The following is a 20,323-nucleotide window of genomic DNA, read 5'->3' on the forward strand; positions in this document are numbered from 1 at the left end:
AGACTCTGGTGCTATGAATGATGTTTATTGGTTTGATGTTAAGCCTGCTGGGGTCTCAGCAAGAACCTCAGCATGCTGCAAAGCCCCCTTGGGGTCATTCTTAAAGAGCATGAAGTGGCCTTGCACCTGAGCAGCACTGAGCTGGCACTTGGCAGACAGGGCTCGTTCAGCAAAGGATTCAGCCACAGACATGGGTTCTTCTGGGTAGAACCTCTGGAACATCTGGGACAGCTGCCAGTGCGAACAATAGCCAACATACTCCTTCAGGTCCACACGACCTGGACGTACCAGAGCAGGGTCCAGCCTAGAGGTAAGAAGCAGACATCAGGGTCATTTGGATTCGAGCTGGGAGCTGGTTTCCTAGTGTCCCCCCTTGCTAATCTGAAAAGGGTAGAAAAGGTCAAGTTTCTCATTTGCCATGTTCTCTTATTTAGCTAGGAATTCTCTCCTTCATCGCCTTCCACTCCATAAGATGATTCTTTCCCCTTCTTTACCTGTTAATATAATTGGTCGTCATGAAGACGATTCGTGCCTCCGTGGAGGCCACGCCATCCAAGGCATTGAGCAGCCCACTGAAGGTCAGACGTCCTAGTCCTTGGTACTTTGCTGGATCTAAAGCAAAACAGGAGAGAGGGTAGTCACAGCCAGCTTGGTTTGAAGTGGGGGAAACATAAACTTGGGAAAATAAGGCATATGAAAACACAAATTTAATGAGATGAAAGCTATAGCCCATAGGAGGCAATAATTAAAGGGAAAAACAAAGCAGGTGTGCCTCAATCCCTGGTCCTCCCCACCCCCAGTGTCTAGCACTGACTGTCTTTTGCTAAGTCGCGGCTGAGGAAAGCTGCATCTACATCCTCCAGTAGCACCAGGCTCTGCTGTGGGGCCACACTCAGCAAGTGGTTCAATCGGTCATCAGAGAGACTTGAGTCAGTAAGGCTAAGTAGACAGATGCTGTGTTCCAGTTCTCCAGCCAGAGCTGTGCTATGAAAGACAGGAAAAAGTATGAGGCCATTGATAATGACACTCCATTCCCTCCCTCTACCCCTTTGACTCAATGTTGAAGGGAGGTAGATGTCAAAGGTTCTGTCTCTGGTAACCCCCATACCCACTTCTGCCTCTTGTTAGCTCTGTTCTACTTCCCATTACCAAACCCTAGTTGACATTTCTGGGGTCTCTTTAGTCATCTTCGGTTCCTTTCAGTTCTTTTTCTAAACATATTCATCCCAAGCCAGGGATGAGAAGATTGAAGGGGAGAGAGAGCTTCATTCTACTCACATAAAGCTGCTTTTTCCACAGCCAGGGGGCCCGTACAATAGGTAACCTCGCCGGTAGGGAATGCCTGGGAATACAGTCCGGGGCAGCAGGGTCAGGACCTAAAACCAGTTGTACAACTTCCAAGATTTGGATGTTCTGAGGAATGACGGCCGAATGGTTTGACCCAAAAAAATTGTCCCCACCCACCCTGCCAGCATCATCACACCCCCCAGAGCCTGACCAAGGAGGATCAAGGACAAACACTGCTGACCCTCACCCCTCACCTCTATCGCTGTACCACTTGGGGTTATTGATGAATTCTCGGATATCTTGGAGGATACGCTCAGCCAGGCCCTTCTCAAGCACCACAGATCTGAGGGGCCTGCGGCGTCTAGGATGACCAAATGGTCTCCACTCTGAGCCCATAGCTGTGTACATCACTGTCTTCCCTTCTTGTTGCTGCAGGGCCAGCTCCTTGGCTGAGGATTAGGGGGAGGAAAAAAGAAAACTTGAAAGACAGTTCCTTTCCTTGGATATTTGGTTTCTTAGATCAAATGGGCAGCTGCTTCTAGCTTTTGCCCATTTCCCTTGGTCCTTCTGCTCCCTTTCCAGGTGCCTCCTCCAGGCCCAAACCCCATCCCACATACAATCTCAAAAGAAGAACCTCCCATACCTTCCTGTAAGATACTACAGAAAATTTTGCGATCTGTGCCCAGAGCTGTGAAAGTGACCGACTCCCAGGGAGTCCCCGTCTGCAGGTCAATCATTTGTTTCTCCCGGTTTCGTTCTACCCGGATCCATTTGCCCCGGTACCTAAAAGGGGGATGCAGGACCCTGAATAAGGGTGGGTCTCGGTCCCACGTGGCCCAAGCCTCCCCCTACCCTCTCCCCCATACCAAATGAAGTGGTTCCCCGGGCTGGGGACGAAGTCGAACTTGGTGGTTATGTGGCCGCTCTCGTGCTGCAGGTAGGAGGTCTCCACGCTCAGGTGCTGGGTGCGGGAGCCATGCCGGGCCAGCCAGCTCAGCAGCCACGTGTAGCTGCGGTCCCGGCCGGGGACCTCCAGGGTGATCATGTAGTGGCGTCGGAAAGCCACCAGGCCCAACTGGGCACCCTTGCGGGCCAGGGCCAGGGCCGTACCCACGCCCACCAGGCCGAAGCCGGCCCCAAAGTAGGGGTTGTCCTTCAGGGCCAGCACGAAGTCAGACAGGGGCATCGTGGGGTCCTCTCGTCACGGGTCCTTCCGCATTACTAAACCTGGGGGTGGTAGGGACAGATCCACTGGGAGAGGGGAGCCATCGGACCCCACCTTCCCCCACAAACTTCAAGGTCACCTGTGCAGAACCCCTGCTTTCCCCCCTCCCCACAAGCTGCGAGGTCACACCTGTGCAGGGCTCCTACCTGGGCTCGAGCGGGGACCACGGAGGGGATGCTGCGCGAGCGTGGACGTGGAGGCCAGACCTTCCAATCTATAGCCAGGAAAATTGAGAGCCTGGCGCAGGAATGTGTCACGCGCGGCTCCCCCCCCCCCCCGGGGATGCTGGATGCCGGCGCTGCGGCCGAGCTCGTTACCCAGAGAGATGCAGGGGAGGAGAGATGGCTGCCGCTTCCCGGGCCGCCCCGAGGCTGCCTGGCCCCTTACCTAGAGCTGGAGCCTCAGCACTGCACGTTCTGGCTCCCGGAGGCGCCCTCTGGCCGCGTCCCGTCATGCTCTCGGCTCTCAGCCGGGCTCCCGGACGCTCTGGCCCGCCGTCTCGATGGTGCTTCCCCCTCCCTCTCCCTCCCCGGCCCTCCGTCTTCCCCAGCAGGGACCATGGGGAAGAACCATAGAGTCCCCCCCTTCCCCGGCGGAGCGAGAAAGAGAGGCCTTTCGCTCCCCGGAAACCCAGAGCCCACTGGGCCGGAGGCGGTCGTCAAAAGGGAGACCTGACGGGGCCGCTCCTGCCTCCCGCTGACCATAGAGATGCGGCTCTCTCTGGTCCGGGACCCCGAGGTGGGTGACCGAGGAGGAAAGGGAGGCGGACGGGGAGGGAGCGGAGGAGAGAAGGCCCGGGCGTAGGCCCGGAGAGGAGAGCCCTCTCCGCCCTCCCGATAATCGCGAGGAGGGCCCGGAAAGGGAGACTGAGAACTGGGCCCTCGAGTCGCTCGCTTTCCCCGGCGTGGAAGGAAGGAGCCGGGGAGCCCCAGCCCATCCTGAGCGGTTTTAGAGCCGCGCCCACCCTGCCAGTAACCCCCCGCGAATGTTACCCCCCCCAATTACATACCCGCCTCCCGCGTCAGGGCTCCGCCCAGGTGAGACCCCCATCTACCCCCCCAACCCCACCCCCGCCTGGCCGAGACACCCTAATCCCTCGCCTGGCCCGGATGACAACACCCCCCACCTTCCCCACCCTGCAGGAACGTCCCCACCCCCATCCAGAGGGGGACGGCCCCTCCCGCCTGCCCAGCCCAGGTGCAAGCCCCTCGCCTGGCCCCTGAGCGGAGACAGGGGTGAAGGGGTGAGCGGGTCAGGGCGCAGAGCCCGGCTGGCCTTCCCCAGAGTCGGCCCCCCAACCACAGGCTCCCCCGCTTGTCTCTCCCAGGGAGGAAAATCCGACAGCCCCGAAGAAGCGACGAACCGGGCGCCAAGGTGGGGTCCCCTTCTGGCCCACAAACCCACTCCCCTGCAGCCTCGCCCACCCCTTTGTCTCCTTGCAATGGCCACCATCCGCCAGCTTGTTTTCCAGCGCGATTTCATTTTAATGTAGATCTATAGAGATAGAGAGCCTGGGACCAGCAACTGCACCTGCTGGGTTCAAGTCCTGCCTCCAGCCACAGACTGACTGTGTGACCTTGGGCAACTCCCTAAGATAATAAATGACCCGGTAGCCGCCCCCCTGCACGGCTGGTGGGAACCCCTCAGCCAGGGAGATCGAAAGTGTAGCCTCTAACTTTGAATGTCATTTAGACCATTTAGGTAAACTTGACTTCTACCATCCTACATCTGTAGTTTAGATCTTACCCTGTTAGTTGAATGCCAGTCTTTTCATTTGATAGCATCCTATAATGAGATTTAAGTTCAATGGGATGGTTGACTTGAGTGTGAAGAACTACCTTAACAGCCAATTGGCTTTGTATTTCTGTGCCCACATTTCTTTCTTTTTCTTTTCTTTTTGGTTAAATGACTTGCCCAGGGTCACACAGCTGGTAAGTATCTGAGGTCAGATTTGAATTCAGCTCCTCCTGACTCCAGGGTAGGTGCTCTGTCTATTCACTGAGCCACCTAGCTGCCCCATTGCACCCACATTTCTTCACAGAACTACATGCTTTGCTTCATTTGGATTCAGAAATTAATAGCTGTTTCTGTTCAATGAAATGTTAGTGATAAGAAGGGTCACTGCTTCCTTATGTTTGTCAAGCTACAGAACGTTTAATCTGGTGAAAATTTTCTGGTGATTATTGGCTTTATTCTTACAGGGATTTTATATACTTGTGCTATATAGAACCCTATTGTATATCATCACGTGTATTATAGGATACATAGTATAGGATTATAGGCTTTAAGCTGGAGGGGACCTTAGAGATCGTCTAGTTCAGGGGTGTCAGCCAACCCAGAGTACAGGCTCAACCAGACCAAAATGTAATTGGGAAACATTTAACAAAACACATAAAAATACAATAAACATAGATGACATTTTAAAACTAAGTATGTGGTCCTCAGGGATCCTTATGAACAGATTAGTGGCCCCATTTCTATTTGAGTTTGACATCACTGATTTAGTTCAACCTACTTTATTTTGCAGATGAGAAAACTGAGAACCAGAGAAGTTAAATGACTTGTTCAAGGTCACACAGGTAGTGAGTGGGAGACCCTGACTTCAAACCCAGATCCTCTGACTAAACGTAGTACTTTTTCTACTGTGTTGATTCCCCATTAATTAGTCCTATTGTGTGGTTTTTTAAAAAATATTTTTGCTATTTAAAACGAATCATAATGAAGAAGAGACTACTTTTCTGGACTATTCATGTTAAATGGTACCATCAATACATGGTGATACCCAAATGAGCAACCACTGGACATTTCCAGGTTTGCCCTCTCCAGACTAGATGGCTCATTTGGCCTAGGAGGAGATACTGGAGTTGTTGGGGACCCATGGAGGAAACTAACTGCACATCTTCTGCTTTTCCTCTCAGTTGGCTTACTAGCATCCCAAGGAAGTGCAGCAACCACATGGGAGGTGATGACTGATACTGTATTGGACCCACAACAAGGGAACAGCAATAAGGAAATGGATGGGCTCTGCCCTCAGCTGTTACTGCTGCCCCTCCCCCTTCCTGACCGTGGGGCCCCAGGGCCAGTTCAGAGCCCTTCCTTCTCTGAGACCCTCCCACCTCTGTCTACCAACTCAAACTGCCTGCTTGTGGGAGCCACAGCAACAGAGGGCAATACAGGAAGCATGGAAATCTTCGTAGAAGCTGTCACTGGAGACTTGTCCCAGAGTGCCCCTGGAGAGACCCCAGGTATAAAGAGCCCTATAAATATTGTGATTTTATAACAATTGTGAGCCATGTTTCTAAAAATGTTTCAAGAAATGGCCATCTTGGTGGGGGGAGGAGGGGAGAAAATGGCTTTTAGTCATGGAGAATGTCTTTATTGGGGCAGCTAGGTGGCGCAGTGGATAGAGCACCGGCCCTGGAGTCAGGAGTACCTGAGTTCAAATCCAGCCTCAGACACTTAACACTTACTAGCTGTGTGACCCTCAGCAAGTCACTTAACCCCAATTGCCTCAATTAAAAAAAAAAAAGAGAGAGAATGTTTTTATTCCTAGCTTTGTAGCTGGCTCTAAGTACCATCAGTTTTCTTGGAGTTTTCTTCTGCTCCCTTATGGATAAGATGATGATTCCTGTTAGGAACTGTTATCTAGGAAGGTGTGGATAAGAGGGAGACTGTTCAGAGACCTATTCTGATGCCTGTGCTTCTCAGGTGCACTTTCCCTTGTGCCAGCTAAGGTTTCCTACACAAGCAGACTTTTCCAGAAGTAATCTAGTTGTGCACCCCCAACCTGACTCCCAACCCTGATTCTTGGGTAGGTCTGCACCTGACTCAGCCTAGACAGATGGTCGGAAGGTGGGAGCCATACCCTAAGTTAGTGTTTTCCTTACCTGTCATCTGCTACTCATTTATAGATAGTTCTTTCTGGTATTTGACTGTAATACCTTGTGTTTTTACTTTCATTTCTTTTTCTTGGTTGTTTCTGTAGAGATGCTTAAGATATTACTGGGACTTTAAATCCTGTTATCCTCATCTTCCTCTTAGTTTTCTCAGTTCTAACCTCTTGCCTTACGGGATCATTGTTTTTTAGTTATTACCATCTCTATGTGTTTTCCTTCTTCTCCCCATATTCCATATGTCATATGTCCCTCTTCAGTTGTGAAGCTCAGAACTGGACTTAGGATTCCAGGAAAGTTCTGAGGCCTGACTGAGGAGTGTGGAAAGATGGCTTTTTAGTTATCTGCCTGTGAAGCTGGGACCACACAGTCTGTCTTCTGTATTCTCCCATAGTGTATAACATCACACTAGACTTCCAGCTAGCTACTCAGTAAATATTTTGTCAAGCAAATGATTCTGTATCCCAGGATCAGAAGTTGTTTCCCAACCATCCTCACTGTGCTTAAGGCTCTTTGTCTCCTCACTTTCTCTCTTCCTGAATTTCTGTCTCTGTGCCATCCTGTCTGCAGGTGTTCTGGTGAAGGTGGTGAAGCTGTACTTTTGTGAAGGCTGTGAGCAGAGTTTTCCTGAGCCCACATTGCTGGCCCTGCACCATTGTCCCAAGACCCTATTGCAATCCAGGGGCAGCCCGTCTGGCCCCCAGCAGTCTGCAGAACTTAACCCTGGGGATTCCAGCCTCCCCAGCCCCCCACAGGGGCACAGCCCACCAGATGGGAAGCCCCTGCCATGCCCAGTGTGTGGGCAAGAATTTGCCCAGCCACAGGCACTGAAAAGCCACTTCAAGAGCCATCAGGTCACCCCTGAGGCCTTCTCCTGCTCTGAGCCAGGATGTGAGTTCTTGACCAGAGAACACAGGGAGCTACAGGACCACCTACAAAGGGCCCACAGCCTGGTCCCAGTGCCCTGCTCCTTTCGTGCCTGCCCCTTGCTCTTTGGAAGCCAGCAGAGCATGGAACTTCACCGCCGTTCCCACTACCCCTTCCAGTGCAGCCACTGCAGCTACATGGGCTCTAATGCCAAGCTGTTCTGTCAGCACCAGCAAAGCCACCTACCTGGGGCTCACAGGGAGCCAGCTCCTAGCCAAGACCCCTCTTCTCGGGAGGTGCAGCCAGGTATGGGACCAGACAGAGGTCAGCGTTTCCCCACTCTGACTCAAAGGAGCATCGCTTTATGGGCTTTGGCTCTCATTTCCAGCAGGGAAAAATGGTGGCTAGGTCCTTCCCCCTTTGAGTTAGAATAATAAACCTTATCAAGAGCAGTGCAAAGGGGTTTGCTCTGAAAATACGGGAGTAGTTTAGGGTTAAGGAATTGAACAGTGCATCAGGGCAGGAGAATCCAGGGTCTTCAGAAAAAAGCAAGCAACATTAATTCCTTTTCAGAACTACCAAAGGAAGAATATTTTTGACAGGATTGGGTGGGCAGACAGAAATTCCTTGAGCCTGGGGCTCACACAGTGGAGAGAAGGACGAGAAGTCAAAATGCTGCATTTCCTCCTCTGTCACTGGTCATGTCCACTTCTCCTGGTGCTGAGCCTTGGGCTATTCATAGGCTACTGAGAGAGCATGGCTGATGCTTGTTCTGGTGCTCACTACCTCCCTGCAACTGAAGGGGAGGAAGCCTGGGCTCAGGCTAAAACGGAATTAGGGTTTCCAGGTGAAAATGCCTGAATCGGAGGGATTGGGGGCCAGTATTGTGACCATGGCCACCTTGGAATCCCTGGGCCAAGGGAGAGAAGGAAAGGTCTCTATCATTGGACTTGGAGCTATAAGGAAGCTGAGGTCTGACTCCCCCACCCCCATTTTACAGAAGAGGAAAATGAGGCACAGAAAGGAAAAGTGACTTTCCCAGTGTGTCTCATGTCTTAAGGAACCACCCTGACATGAAAGCCCACATCCTCTTATTCTCTATGAAGTGCTTGTAAGAAGGGTGAGTGGAGAGACACAGGCCACCCCCTTTAACTTCTGTATGACTTTACTCTTTGCAGCCCCCGAGCAGTCCCCTGGTGAAGGGAAACCTTCAGAAGGAGCAGGCAGCTCCCTGCTTGGCAGAATATCAGTGCAAGAGGAGGAGGAGGAGGAGGAGGAGAAGGAAGAGAGTGGAAAGGCCCTTCTTTCTCCTGAGGAGAAAAATGTAGATGAAGAGAGTGAAGCCAAGGTGGGGAGTAGCAAGAAAGTCCAAAAGACACGAAAAGGGACCCGGCAATTCAAAGGTACTTTATTAGCCCCAGAGTTCTTTTGTGGCCAACAACCCTGTGAGATAGATGTTACTACAGATGAGGAAACAAAAGGTTGAAGTTTCCCAGGGCCACTCACCTAATAAGTATCTAAGGCAGAATTTGAACTCAGGTCTTCTTGATTCCAAGTCCAACCCATTGTGCCACCTAAGCTGCTCCAGGGTGGAATCCAGGGTCCCCAGACTTCATTTGAATAAATTTAATGGTGAGGGGCAGCTAGACAGTGCAGTGGATAGAGCATTGGGCCTGGAGTCAGGAAGACCTGGGTTCAGATCCAGACTTGGACACTTTCTAGCTCTGTGACTCTGGACAAGTCACTTAACCTCTGATCCCCTGACAAAACGGATCCACTGGAGAAGGAAATGGCAAACCACTCTAGTACCTTTGCCAAGAAGACTCTGAATGGGGTCATAGAGAATCACATGAGTGAAGTGACTGAACAACAACAGTGCTGTTTAATATTTTTTTCATTAGCTTAGATAAAGGCATAAATGGCTGGCTTATCAAATTGGCAGATGACTCCGAGGTCAGAGGGATTGCTAGCACATGACAGAATCAGGTTTCACAAAGATCTTAACAGGTTAGAATGTTGAGCCAAATCTAATAAGATAAAATCAAGTTTGGATCCCCCCCCCTCGCAAAAAAAAAACCAAAACACCACCTTCACATATAGTAAATGGAGGTAGGTACGGATACATAGCATTTCATCTAAAAAAGATCTCGTAATTTTAATGGACTGCAAGCCAAGGATGGATCCATAGTGTGATATGACTACCAAGGAAGCTCATCTCATCTCAGGCTGCACTAGGAGAGGCTTAGTGTCCTAGGAGTAAGGAGATGGTTGGACCATGCTGGGACCGTTGTGCTCAGTTTGGGACGAGTTCAGGGCAGATATGGATGAGCTGGAGAGGCACTAGAGCAAGGCCACCTGGGTAGTGAAGAGCATTCTCTTCATGCCATAGGAGAGCCACTTGAAGGAAGTAGGGATGTTTAACCTTGAGAAGAGCAGCTTTGACTTGGACAATGGAAACCCATGGTACTCTCCAAATATTTGAAGGGCTGCCATGTGGAAAAAAGAGAAGGCCTGTTTTGCTCACCTCCAAAAGGCAGAATTAGGAGCTATAGGTGTCAATGGAAAGGAGCAGATCTAGACTTCATGTCAAGAAAAACACCCCAACAATGAAAGCAACCAATAAGTGGAATAGGCTATGGTGGAGGTTGAGTTCTCTGACCAAAACTGGGGGACCATTTTTCAGGCAGGTTGTAGAGAGAAAAGAGGGAAGGGGGGGCCTTTTTCAAGTATGGGTTGGACTGTATGGCCTCGAAGGCCCATTTTATGTCTGCAATTCTGTTCCTTTTGGATGGTTCTAGGAAAAAGTTTCAAAAGCAATGAGATGGACAAGGATGAAACTGTTATTTGGTTACTATTTGATTGATTTAGAGGGGTAACAGGAGATTTTCTGTGGCTTGTGTTCTTTAATTGTGTTTATTTTTTTCTTTCTTTCTTTCTTTCTTTTTGGGTGGGGCAATGAAGGTTAAGCAACTTGCCCAGGGTCACATAGCTAGTAAGTGTCAAGTAAGTGTCTGAGGTTGGATTTGAACTCAGGTCCTCCTGAATCCAGGGCCAGCACTTTATCCACTGTGCCACCTAGCTGCCCCCTATTATGTTTATTTCTTGGAGGGAAGAGAGACGACAGTAATTTGTGTGTGCTGGCAGTTGTTACTGTTGTGTCTCTGCCCTTTCCCCTCTGAGTCTCAGTGCCTCAACCCCCGCCTTGGAGCTGCCCCTCACTCTCTGTCTCTCCCAACCCCATGCAGGAGACGTGGCTGCTGGCTCTGAATCCTTGTTCAAGACCCACATGTGCCCAGAGTGTAAGCGCTGCTTCAAGAAGCGGACCCACCTGGTGGAGCATCTGCACCTGCACTTCCCAGATCCCAGCCTCCAGTGCCCTAACTGCCAGAAGTTCTTCACCAGCAAGAGCAAACTCAAAATCCACTTGCTTCGGGAGCTGGGTGAGAAGGCACACCGCTGTCCCCTGTGCCACTACCGGGCTGTGGAGAAGAACGCCCTGAACCGGCACATGGCCAGCATGCATGAGGACATCTCCAACTTCTACTCGGATGTCTACACCTGCCCTGTGTGCCGTGAGGAGTTCCGCCTCAGCCAGGCCCTCAAGGAGCACCTGAAGAGGCATGCAGCTGAGCCCACGCGCCTCCACTGCTTCCAGGAGGGCTGCGGCCACGCCGCCCCAGACCGGAAAGCCTTCATCCGGCACTTGAGAGAGGCCCATGGGGTGCGAGCTGTGGAGTGCCGGCACCATGCTTGCCCCATGCTCTTTGCCACGGCGGAGGCCATGGAGGCCCACCGCAAGAGCCACTATGCCTTCCACTGCCCACATTGTGACTTCGCTTGCTCCAACAAGCACCTATTCCGCAAGCATAAGAAACAAGGGCACCCGGGCAGTGAGGAACTGCGCTGCGCCTTCTGTCCCTTCACCACCTTCAACCCCGTGGCCTACCAAGACCACGTGGGCAAGATGCACGCCCATGAGAAGATCCACCAGTGTCCCGAGTGCAGTTTTGCTACTGCCCACAAGAGGGTGCTCATCCGCCACACGCTGCTCCACACTGGTGAGGCTCCTCCTCCCGCCTCTTCTTCCCACCCCCTTTAGGGGGTTCTCCTACTCTGCTTATTCCAGGTTCCTTGCTTGGTTTTTTTTGTTGTTTTTGTTTTGCGGGGCAATGGGGGTTAAGTGACTTGCCCAGGGTCACACAGCTAGTAAGTGTCAAGTGTCCGAGGCCAGATATCCAGGGCCAGTGCTTTATCCACTGCGCCACCTAGCTTCCCCCTCCAGGTTCCTTCTGAAAGAGGGTACAGATAAGGTGTTAGCAACCTGGGAGTTGTAGTTGCAGTTCACCTTCCACACTCATGACAGGGTCAGCTTCTGGTAATGCCCAGTGGAGAACGCAGACCCCGATTTATGATCTGTCTATGAATAGATCAGTGTGCCAAACTTGCTTTAAGAGCACAACATTTGGGCAACTCGAGCTTAAGCTTATTAACTATCCCAAACCCCTTTATTTATATAATCTCCCATGCCTAAGACTTTTAATAATAGGCCCAGGGATCCTGGAGGTGGTGCGATTTGTCTCCTCTGCTCCACATAACTGAGACTTAAAGTTCCTTTTCCCTGCATCCTTCATTCAGACTTCCCTCCCAGAGAATTGATGAGCTTGAGATTCTGACCAATTCCAAAAGTTTGCAGACCATGCATACTAACCAACAGTAAGAAATTGAACAGGAGGCCCTGAAGTATCCCCCTTTTCCTTTCTCTTTCTGTTGGGCTCTTTTGTCTTTGTTGTGTTCATCTCTGGTAGTTTGTGAGGTTCTGTGGGTCTCTGAAGGTGGTCCACAGAAATTGGAAAAGGGGGTGTCTCAGAACAGAAGGCAGCATTGGGAAATGTGACTGTGTCTGAGGCCTAGAACTCTCTCATGGACACCATGAGGCACCTGCACCCCTGCCCGGCCTCATGGTAGTTACAAGGGGGAAGCGACCTCTTACACGGACAGTGAGGGAGGCAGAGGGGCAAGACTGTGTGGAGCCAGCCCTTTCTCAACCTCACTTTCTTCCCCTTTTCCATTTTTGCCCAAGGAGAGAAACCCCACAAGTGTGAGCTGTGTGATTTCACCTGCCGAGATGTGAGCTACCTGTCCAAACACATGCTGACCCACTCAGACGCCAAGGATTACATGTGTACCGAGTGTGGCTATGTCACCAAGTGGAAGCACTACCTCAGTGTGCACATGCGCAAGCATGCCGGCGACCTCAGGTGTGCACCCAGGCGCCTTCTGCAGCCTCCGCCCTGGTCCCTACTCGGCACCAGGCAGGCTCTTGCCCCTGCCCCTTGATCTCAACATTCTCCTCCCTGCTGTTCCCCAGCCTTGGCTCCCTTTGTCCTCACCTCCACTTAGTCATGATGACTTCCACGTTGGGGAGCAGTCCGGGGACGCCCTCGCCCTTCCTGGGCACACACAGGCACACGGGCCCTTTCTCTTCCTCATTTCCCTCACTCACTGGAAGCCTTTGGCATGACAGAGTCTGGACCTTGAACGTGTAGGCGAGCCTTTGTCTAAAGTGTCCCTCCTTTCTCTCTTCTCCCGGCCCAGGTACCAGTGCAATCAGTGTTCCTATCGCTGCCACCGCGCTGACCAGCTGAGCAGTCATAAATTGCGTCACCAAGGCAAGTCCCTCATGTGTGAGGTTTGTGCGTTTGCTTGCAAACGCAAGTACGAGCTGCAGAAACACATGGCCTCCCAGCACCGCCCAGGCGCTCCGGCCCCGCTGTACCCCTGCCGATACTGCAGCTACCAGAGCCGCCACAAACAGGCCCTGCTGAGCCACGAGAACTGCAAGCACACGCGCCTGCGAGAATTCCGCTGTGCCCTCTGTGACTACCGCACCTTTAGTAACACCACACTTTTCTTCCACAAACGCAAGGCCCACGGCTATGTGCCCGGAGACCAGGCCTGGCCAAACCGCCATGCCAGCCAGGAGCCGGAGGGCACTGAGCAGGGCTCTGCTCCCCTGCCAGTCCCAGAGCTCTCCAGCCAGCCTTCTCCCCAGCAGGGGGCACAGTGCCCCCAGCCCATGGAGTCAGTCGAGTCCCACTTTACACAGGCACTGTCAGAGATTTGCCTGGAGAAGGGAGAGGGAAAAGAAGGGGAGAACAGTGTCCCCCATGGGGGTAACTTTGTGGGGCCGTCTCCCAGTCCTGCAGAGGTGGATGAGGAGGGCTGCACCCTGCACCTGGAGGCACTCAGTGTTGAGCTGGAGCCTGCTGCTGGGCCTCCCCCCAGTGAAATCACAGAGACATCCTGTATGGAATTTGGGGAGCTGGGCTCCTCTGAAGCCTTGGCATCAGAGGAGCCAGATGGCACAATGGAGGCTCTGCCTGACTTTGAGGAAGAGCCAGAGCCCCACAGTGGTGGTCAGCCTGGGTTGCAGGCTCGGGGGGAGCCTGTGCTAGACAGGCCGGGCCCTGATTCCCCCAGAAATCCCATACCTTCAGATGACCCCCCTGATAACTTAAAGGGACCTGGTACGCCGCCTCCGTCACCTGGGGCAACATCCCTGTCCCAGCTCCCTCAGTCAGAATCGGTGCTCAAAGCACTAAGGAGACGTGACAAAGAGCAGGCAGAGACCCTAGTGCTGGAGGGACGGGTGCAGATGCTGGTGGTGCAGGGGGAGGGACAGGCCTTCCGCTGTCCGCACTGCCCCTTTGTCACCCGCCGTGAGAAAGCTCTGGGGCTCCACACCAAAACAGGGTGCCAGGGCCGCCGGGAGCCCCTCCTCTGTTCAGAATGTGGGGCCAGCTTCAAGCAACAGCGTGGGCTTAACACCCACCTCCTTAAGAAGTGCCCTGTCCTGCTCAAGAAGAAGTCTTTGCTCAAACCAGCTTCCCCTGCCCTTCCGGACCCTCAGCCTGTTGTTACTGTTGCTACAGAGATCATAACTGAGGAGACACCCCATTCTGAGGCCTGGGAAATTAAGCTAGTCTCCATGGAAAATCCCCCCACTGAGCCTCCCATGTCCCCCATGGGAGTCAGTGAAACTGGCGGCCCACCATCTGACCCACCAGCCCCACCAGAAGAACATTCCGCCCCCCTGGGATCCCCTGAGAAATTCCACTTCGAGCAGGGGAAGTTCCATTGCCACGCCTGCCCCTTCCTTTGCTCCCGTCTCTCATCCATTACCTCCCATGTAAGCGAGGGCTGCCGAGGCCAAACCTGGGGCGGCCAACGTGGTGCCTGTCAAACTGAGCCAGGCTCAAGCACTGGGGAAAAGAGCTCCCAAGATGAGCCAGGCCCCACCGGGGAGGATTGTGCCCAGGGGCCCCAGAAAGGGCCCCGGTTCTCCTGCCCTACTTGCCCTTTCAGCTGCAGGCAGGAGCGGGCTCTCAGGACACACCAAGCTCGGGGCTGCCCCAGCACTGAGCCCAGAGAACTGTGCTGCAGCCTCTGCCCCTTCACCGCCAGAGCTCCGGCTGCTCTGCGGCTGCACCAGAAGCGGCGGCACCACACAGCCGCTGCCCCTTCCCGTGCAGCGTCAGCCCCCCGGGGTCCTCGACCCCTGCTACAGTGCCAGGACTGTAGCTTCACCTGCAAGCAGAGCCGGTGCCTGCAACAGCACCGGCGGCTGAAACACGAAGGACTCAAGCCCCACCAGTGCCCCTTCTGTGAGTTCTCAACCACACGGCGCTACCGCCTGGAAGCTCACCAGTCCCGGCACACAGGAGTGGGCCGCATCCCCTGTGGCTCCTGCCCCCAGACCTTTGGCACAAACTCCAAGCTACGCCTGCACAGGCTGAGGGTCCATGACAAGACACCCACCCACTTTTGCCCACTGTGCGACTACAGCGGCTACTTGCAGCATGACATCACCCGACACCTCAACAGCTGCCATCAGGGAACTCCATCTTTTGCCTGTCCCCAGTGTGAAGCCCGCTTCAGTTCAGAGACGGCGCTGAAGCAGCATGCACTGAGGAGACACCCGGACCCCATGCCCCCAGCTCCAGGCTCTCCCACTGAGGCCTCTGAAGGCCCTCTCCGCTGTCCCCTCTGCGGCCTCTCTTGCCCCAGCCCCGCCAGCCTGCGATGCCACACTCGCAAACAGCACCCCAGGCTGGAGTGCAGTGCGTGCCAGGAGACATTCTCCAGCCGGGGGGCCTTGGAGGAGCACCGGAGGCAACAGCACTTCAGCCATCGTTGCCACCTGTGCAGCTTTGCAGCTCGGGAGCGGGCAGGGCTCGTGAGGCACTATCTGGAGCGGCACGAGAAGGCGGCGGTGGGGGATGGAGGGAGTGGAGGGGCAGCGGGGGGCCCCCCCCTGCGCTGCCCCTTCTGTGACTTTGCTTGCCGCCACCAGCTGGTTCTAGATCACCACGTGAAGGGGCATGGGGGGACGCGATTGTACAAGTGCACTGACTGTGCATACAGCACTAAGAACAGGCAGAAGATCACTTGGCACAGCCGTATCCACACTGGGGAAAAGCCATACCGCTGTCACCTCTGTCCCTACGCTTGTGCTGACCCCTCCCGCCTTAAGGTGAGGGGCCGGGACAGGGATCCTCTGGCACTCAGGGCCAGATGGGACAGTTGAGGGGTTGAGCCTCACGCTGGTATCGGAATGACCAGGTCAGAAAAGCGTGAAAGGGGAAGCATGTGTAGCACCTGGCTGAAGGGGCAGGGATGACCTCAGGCCCCTCAGTCCTTGATGGCCCATTGACCTGCTTGGGTGAACCTAGAGACCAGGGCTAAAAGGGGAAACTCCTTATCCTGTAATGTAACAGGGGAGGGGCTAACTTTGGAGCCACAAAGGCTGACTCCTAAGAGCTGGGCTGAAGATGGGGAATGAAGGGATAAGTGAAGAAGCAGCACCCTTCCTCTCCTTCCCAGCTCCCGGGGCCATGGTTGCAAATGCAAGAGAAGGGGAGGGGGCATTAGTGTGTACCTCATCTTATCTATGTGCCGCTTTTCTCCCTGTCTCCAGTACCACATGAGAATCCACAAAGAGGAGCGCAAATATTTGTGTCCTGAGTGTGGCTACAAATGCAAATGGGTAAACCAGCTCAAATATCACATGACTAAGCACACAGGTGAGTCTGGGGTTTGTGGGGAGGAGGTGAGTTAAGGGGACCCTCCCCCCCAGTTCTCCCGGCCTCACTGAGGCAGCAGGTGTAGGAATGATCTTGCTTTGACCCTCAAAGTGACTCAGGGCAGGGCAGCTTGGCTGCTGTGTGGAAGTACATGAGCTCTTCTCAGGAGAAGTAAAGAGGCAAAGTTCTTTTTCCTTAGGGAGGATAGAACAGAGGCACTGAGAGCAGAGATGGTTCTATTTTTTAATCTTTGTATTTCCAGTTCCTAGCACATGAGGAGCACATAATAAATACTTATTGATCAGTGGGTTTCAGACAGGCAGATGGCCATTGGCCTAGGATAGCACTCTTAGAAAAGGCAGATGAGTCCTCAAGGCTCCTTGGCTTTGGTCGATAGTGTTTCTTTCTTCCCAACCATCCTCCTTTATCTGCCTTCCTCTTGAGTTAGACTGGGGTTTATCACTTGTTTCTACAAAATGAGACTCTGGAGCCTCTCACCTAATTTGAGTCCCCTGGCCACTTCATTCCTGGTCCGTTTTGGACCCTTTCTAGGTAGCTATTGCCACTTCCTGTCCTCAAGGTGGCAATTTAAGTATCGGTCAGTGGCGTCTCTTGAATGCCCTTATCGAGGGTGCAGAGTACAGAAGAAAGAGCAGACACAGTCCCTGCCTTGGAAGAATTTAAGAGTCTAAAGGGGAGGGCAGGAGAAAATACAATGCCTAGAATAGGGTTCTAAGTGTTGGAGGAACGGGGGTGGTCAGAGCTGATGCGGCAGGCTTGGAAAGCTTCCTGAAGGAGTGCTAAAAAAAGGAAACGTAATGAGCATGTAAGCTCTGAACTGGGCTCTCCCCCACTGGCCTAGAGACCTTCTCTCTTCCCAGTCCTAGCCCCTGGCTTCACCTCCCCACTGTTGTAGTGCAAGGCGGCCATTCAGCAACCCAAAGTCCGCGTTAAGCTGTGAGCCAGAGGTCAGAGATCTTGGCAGCTCCATCCCTGGGCTGTGGCTGAGGAACCCTTTACAAGACGCACCTCCTGGTTACAATGCTTATCTCATGGCCCAGTCCCTCACAAGCCATTTACCTGCCATGCTGTTTCCTGCCAAGTTTCCTCTGACTGGCTGTCAGGGACTGGGCACTGAGCCTCCTCTCCCTTTTCTCTCTCCCCCGCCAGGACTGAAGCCATACCAGTGTCCTGAGTGTGAGTATTGCACGAACCGAGCAGATGCCCTCCGTGTGCATCAGGAGACTCGGCACCAGGAAGCTCGGGCCTTCATGTGTGAGCAGTGTGGCAAGGCCTTCAAGACAAGGTTTCTGCTACGCACCCACCTTCGGAAGCACAGCGAGGACAAGCCTTATGTGTGCAATGTGTGCCACCGCGCTTTCCGGTGGGCTGCTGGCCTGCGCCACCATGCCCTCACCCATACTGACCGCCACCCTTTCTTCTGCCGCCTCTGCAGCTACAAGGCCAAGCAGAAGTTTCAGGTGGTCAAGCATGTCAGGAGGCACCACCCTGACCAGACTGACCCCAGCCAGAGTGTGGGCAAAGACCCCACCACCCCAACAGTGCATCTTCATGACGTGCAACTTGAGGATCCCATTCCCCTAGCTCCTGCTGCCCCTGAAGGCTGAGCCAGACTTCTGAGAGGTCATGCATCAAGGGACAAGGGCTTGGATCAGAACCACATACTGGTACCGAGGAGGGGCGAGGAATCACTGGCTTTGTCACACCCGCGAGGCTGGACCCCTCCTAGGACTGGGCATAGGGTACTATGAAATGGACAGCTGTGTAAAAATGACTCTTTCCATACTTAAGGTGTCTTTAGTCCTCAGGATCCCTAAGATTTTCCTCTAGAAATCCTGAATTCAGGGGCTTGGATTTTATCAACTCTTTAAAGGCCTTTTCTTCTTACTTGTTATGTCTTTCACTATTCCATCATCATCAGGACATCTTGATTAAGCATCTAAAGGCATGGACTTTGTACAAAGTAACTTAAACAGGATGTGATCTCTAGCTTCAGGTTCCTGTCTGTTTTTTCTTCACATTTCTTAACCAAGCTGGCATTTCATTCTGCCCTTCCTTCTCAGACTGTTCTCTAAATCCTTTCCATCCCCACTGAAACACAGTATCAGACACGAGACCGGTGCAAGCCTGTACACAGCTCGTCCTTGTCCCTGATCCCTGTCCCCCCACTTGACTCACTCCCTTCACCCCAGCTCGGAGAAAGGCTTGGGCAAAGGAGGTTTTAGCAAAAAGGGGTCTTGGAGCAGATAAACAGTTGTATTTCCTCTTTTTCCATAGGAATCCCTAGCCCTGAGACACGCCCAGAAGCTGACCAGCAGCTTTCAGGAGCTGAAGGGCAAAGACCCTGTTGGGGAAAGAGGGCTCTGGAGGTAATGGTCCACCCAGGGCCTTTCTCCGTGATCCAGCAGCCTTAGGTGAGATCTGGCTTCAGGCCTTTTCCATCTTCCTTCCCTTCCTTCCCTTTTGTCATCCACCCCACCAGGGTGTTTTTCTACTTCCTCTCTCAGCACCTTTATTCTTAACTTCTCTGCCCAACTCTCAGGAAAGCTGGACCCTGCCCTTCCCTGCTGGGCCCCTTTTCTACCTTTTTCTGTTCTTCCTCCTCCAAAACAAGGACAAGCCATGCTCAAGACTGAATTAGGGGGAGGAACAGGATTGTGTACACTGTTCTAGTGCAAGGCGCGGGCCTAGGAAGAAGGCCAGGAGGAGATCAAGGAGAGGTCAGATAGGATGCCGTCCAGCATGCAGTGACCTGGCTGTCCCACAGCCTCTACCCCAGAGGCTCTGGCTTTTTTCCCTTAGCACCATACTTGTGGCAAAGGGAGCAGGGCCCTGCTTTGAAACTCCAGGTACCACTTCTGGGTTCCTTTGCTCCAGTGTGGGACTGAAAATCCTAGAACTGGATCAGGGTGGAGACTACAACAAAAGGAGCAACTTCCAAGGAGAGGAAGATGATGGGGATTCTGGTGGTGACAGAAAGTAGGAAAGATGTAAAAGGCCCAAGGAAGCTGAGACCTAAGAGGAGGGGGTGAGGGATGAGGCCTCCTTTCCCAGAATGGGGCAAGGCCTAGGAATGCAAGAAGCTCCACCCAATATCCAGGAACTTGTGCTCCTAGGATCGCCCCGCCCAGCCTTCCCTGATACCTGCTAAGAAAGGAGAGAACCACCCACCTCAACTCCTGCTGACACTTGTCACTCAGTCTTCTTCCTCATCCAGCTCTTCCCGAATCTGGATGTGCACAAAAATGGAAGCTGGGTGGAGGCTTGTACCATCCTTAGAGAGAAGATGTATGTGCCGGTAACCTGAATAAGGAATGAGCCCAGGAGAGAAGGGCCCATGATGAATGAGCCCTGTCCCTTACCTAGACTGGGGTCAGGTTCACCCTGCTGAGGGACACAGGCTTGGGGAGGAGAGGCTTTAAAGGTTAGACCAAGAGGCTCACCTTGTTGGACACAGGTCCAAGGCAGTGTGTACTGACCCACAAAATCATTTCTTGAGGCCCTGTCATAGTCTTCCACCACAAATCGGAGGAGAGCAAGCTCTGGCACTCGCACCCGGAACTGCAGTGTCTGCCCCCAGTAGGGATTAAAACCTGGTGGGCCAGGAGACAGCATTGGCTCAGTAAATGGCCACTGGCTTCCCCTCCCCAGCAGGGCGCTTCCTGGGGCTGGTCTTCCTCACCATTATTTTCCACATAGCTGGTCTCCTGTCGGGCCGTGTCTCCTGGCACTCCATAGATCTCCACACGCACCAGGGGATCCACGACAGAGCCCTCTTTGCTATTGGCTACTTTAGGGAGCTGCTGCCCACTGATCACCTGCAAGCAGACAGAGCAGGGCTGCCCACGCTGCTCCCGGGCCTCTCCTTAGGTCCAGTCCAGTCGTCGTGGAACCTGGTGTCATTTTCTAGGAGCCAGTTTGCTAGACTTTGAGGTCTTTTCCCAGTA

The 20,323-nt window shown here is 53.2% G+C and overlaps 3 protein-coding genes across 10 annotated transcripts in view; 1 reads left to right on the forward strand and 2 right to left on the reverse strand.

Moving 5' to 3' along the window:
- Positions 1–4: 4 nt before the first annotated feature.
- LOC122746859 (mitochondrial chaperone BCS1) lies at positions 5–2,998 on the reverse strand. Of its 3 annotated transcripts, XM_043992912.1 has the most exons (9): positions 2,900–2,998; positions 2,659–2,726; positions 2,154–2,514; positions 1,931–2,070; positions 1,542–1,736; positions 1,279–1,342; positions 815–984; positions 495–612; positions 5–304 (listed from the first exon to the last, which is right to left on the reverse strand). In XM_043992912.1, the coding sequence occupies exons 3-9, from the start codon at positions 2,471–2,473 to the stop codon at positions 25–27; spliced, it is 1,287 nt and encodes a 428-aa protein (XP_043848847.1). In that variant the 5' UTR covers positions 2,474–2,514; positions 2,659–2,726; positions 2,900–2,998; the 3' UTR covers positions 5–24. The 3 variants fall into 3 exon arrangements, with proteins under 3 accessions (XP_043848847.1, XP_043848846.1, XP_043848848.1); XM_043992911.1 differs by having other exon boundaries at positions 2,659–2,947; XM_043992913.1 differs by lacking the exon at positions 1,279–1,342 and having other exon boundaries at positions 815–979; positions 2,659–2,949.
- Positions 2,999–3,136: 138 nt separating this feature from the next.
- Positions 3,137–20,099, forward strand: ZNF142 (zinc finger protein 142). Of its 6 annotated transcripts, none has more exons than XM_043993103.1 (11): positions 3,137–3,549; positions 3,840–3,886; positions 5,040–5,091; positions 5,431–5,757; positions 6,976–7,578; positions 8,451–8,675; positions 10,518–11,330; positions 12,353–12,530; positions 12,868–15,805; positions 16,250–16,355; positions 17,526–20,099. In XM_043993103.1, the coding sequence occupies exons 4-11, from the start codon at positions 5,478–5,480 to the stop codon at positions 17,981–17,983; spliced, it is 5,601 nt and encodes a 1,866-aa protein (XP_043849038.1). In that variant the 5' UTR covers positions 3,137–3,549; positions 3,840–3,886; positions 5,040–5,091; positions 5,431–5,477; the 3' UTR covers positions 17,984–20,099. The 6 variants fall into 6 exon arrangements, with proteins under 6 accessions (XP_043849038.1, XP_043849043.1, XP_043849041.1 ...); XM_043993102.1 differs by having other exon boundaries at positions 3,153–3,250; XM_043993108.1 differs by lacking the exon at positions 5,040–5,091.
- PLCD4 (phospholipase C delta 4) overlaps positions 17,020–20,323 on the reverse strand; it is a 30,861-nt gene continuing 27,557 nt past the window's right edge. Inside the window, exons 14-17 of the mRNA XM_043993109.1 lie at positions 20,059–20,194; positions 19,820–19,969; positions 19,548–19,679; positions 17,020–17,155 (exon numbers count right to left, since the gene is read on the reverse strand). Of these exons, the coding sequence (XP_043849044.1) occupies positions 19,573–19,679; positions 19,820–19,969; positions 20,059–20,194 (393 nt within the window). The 3' untranslated portion in view covers positions 17,020–17,155; positions 19,548–19,572. The remainder of the gene's footprint in view (positions 17,156–19,547; positions 19,680–19,819; positions 19,970–20,058; positions 20,195–20,323) is intronic.

Source organism: Dromiciops gliroides, chromosome 3 (genome assembly GCF_019393635.1).
Source record: "Dromiciops gliroides isolate mDroGli1 chromosome 3, mDroGli1.pri, whole genome shotgun sequence".
Lineage (NCBI taxonomy): Eukaryota > Metazoa > Chordata > Mammalia > Microbiotheria > Microbiotheriidae > Dromiciops > Dromiciops gliroides.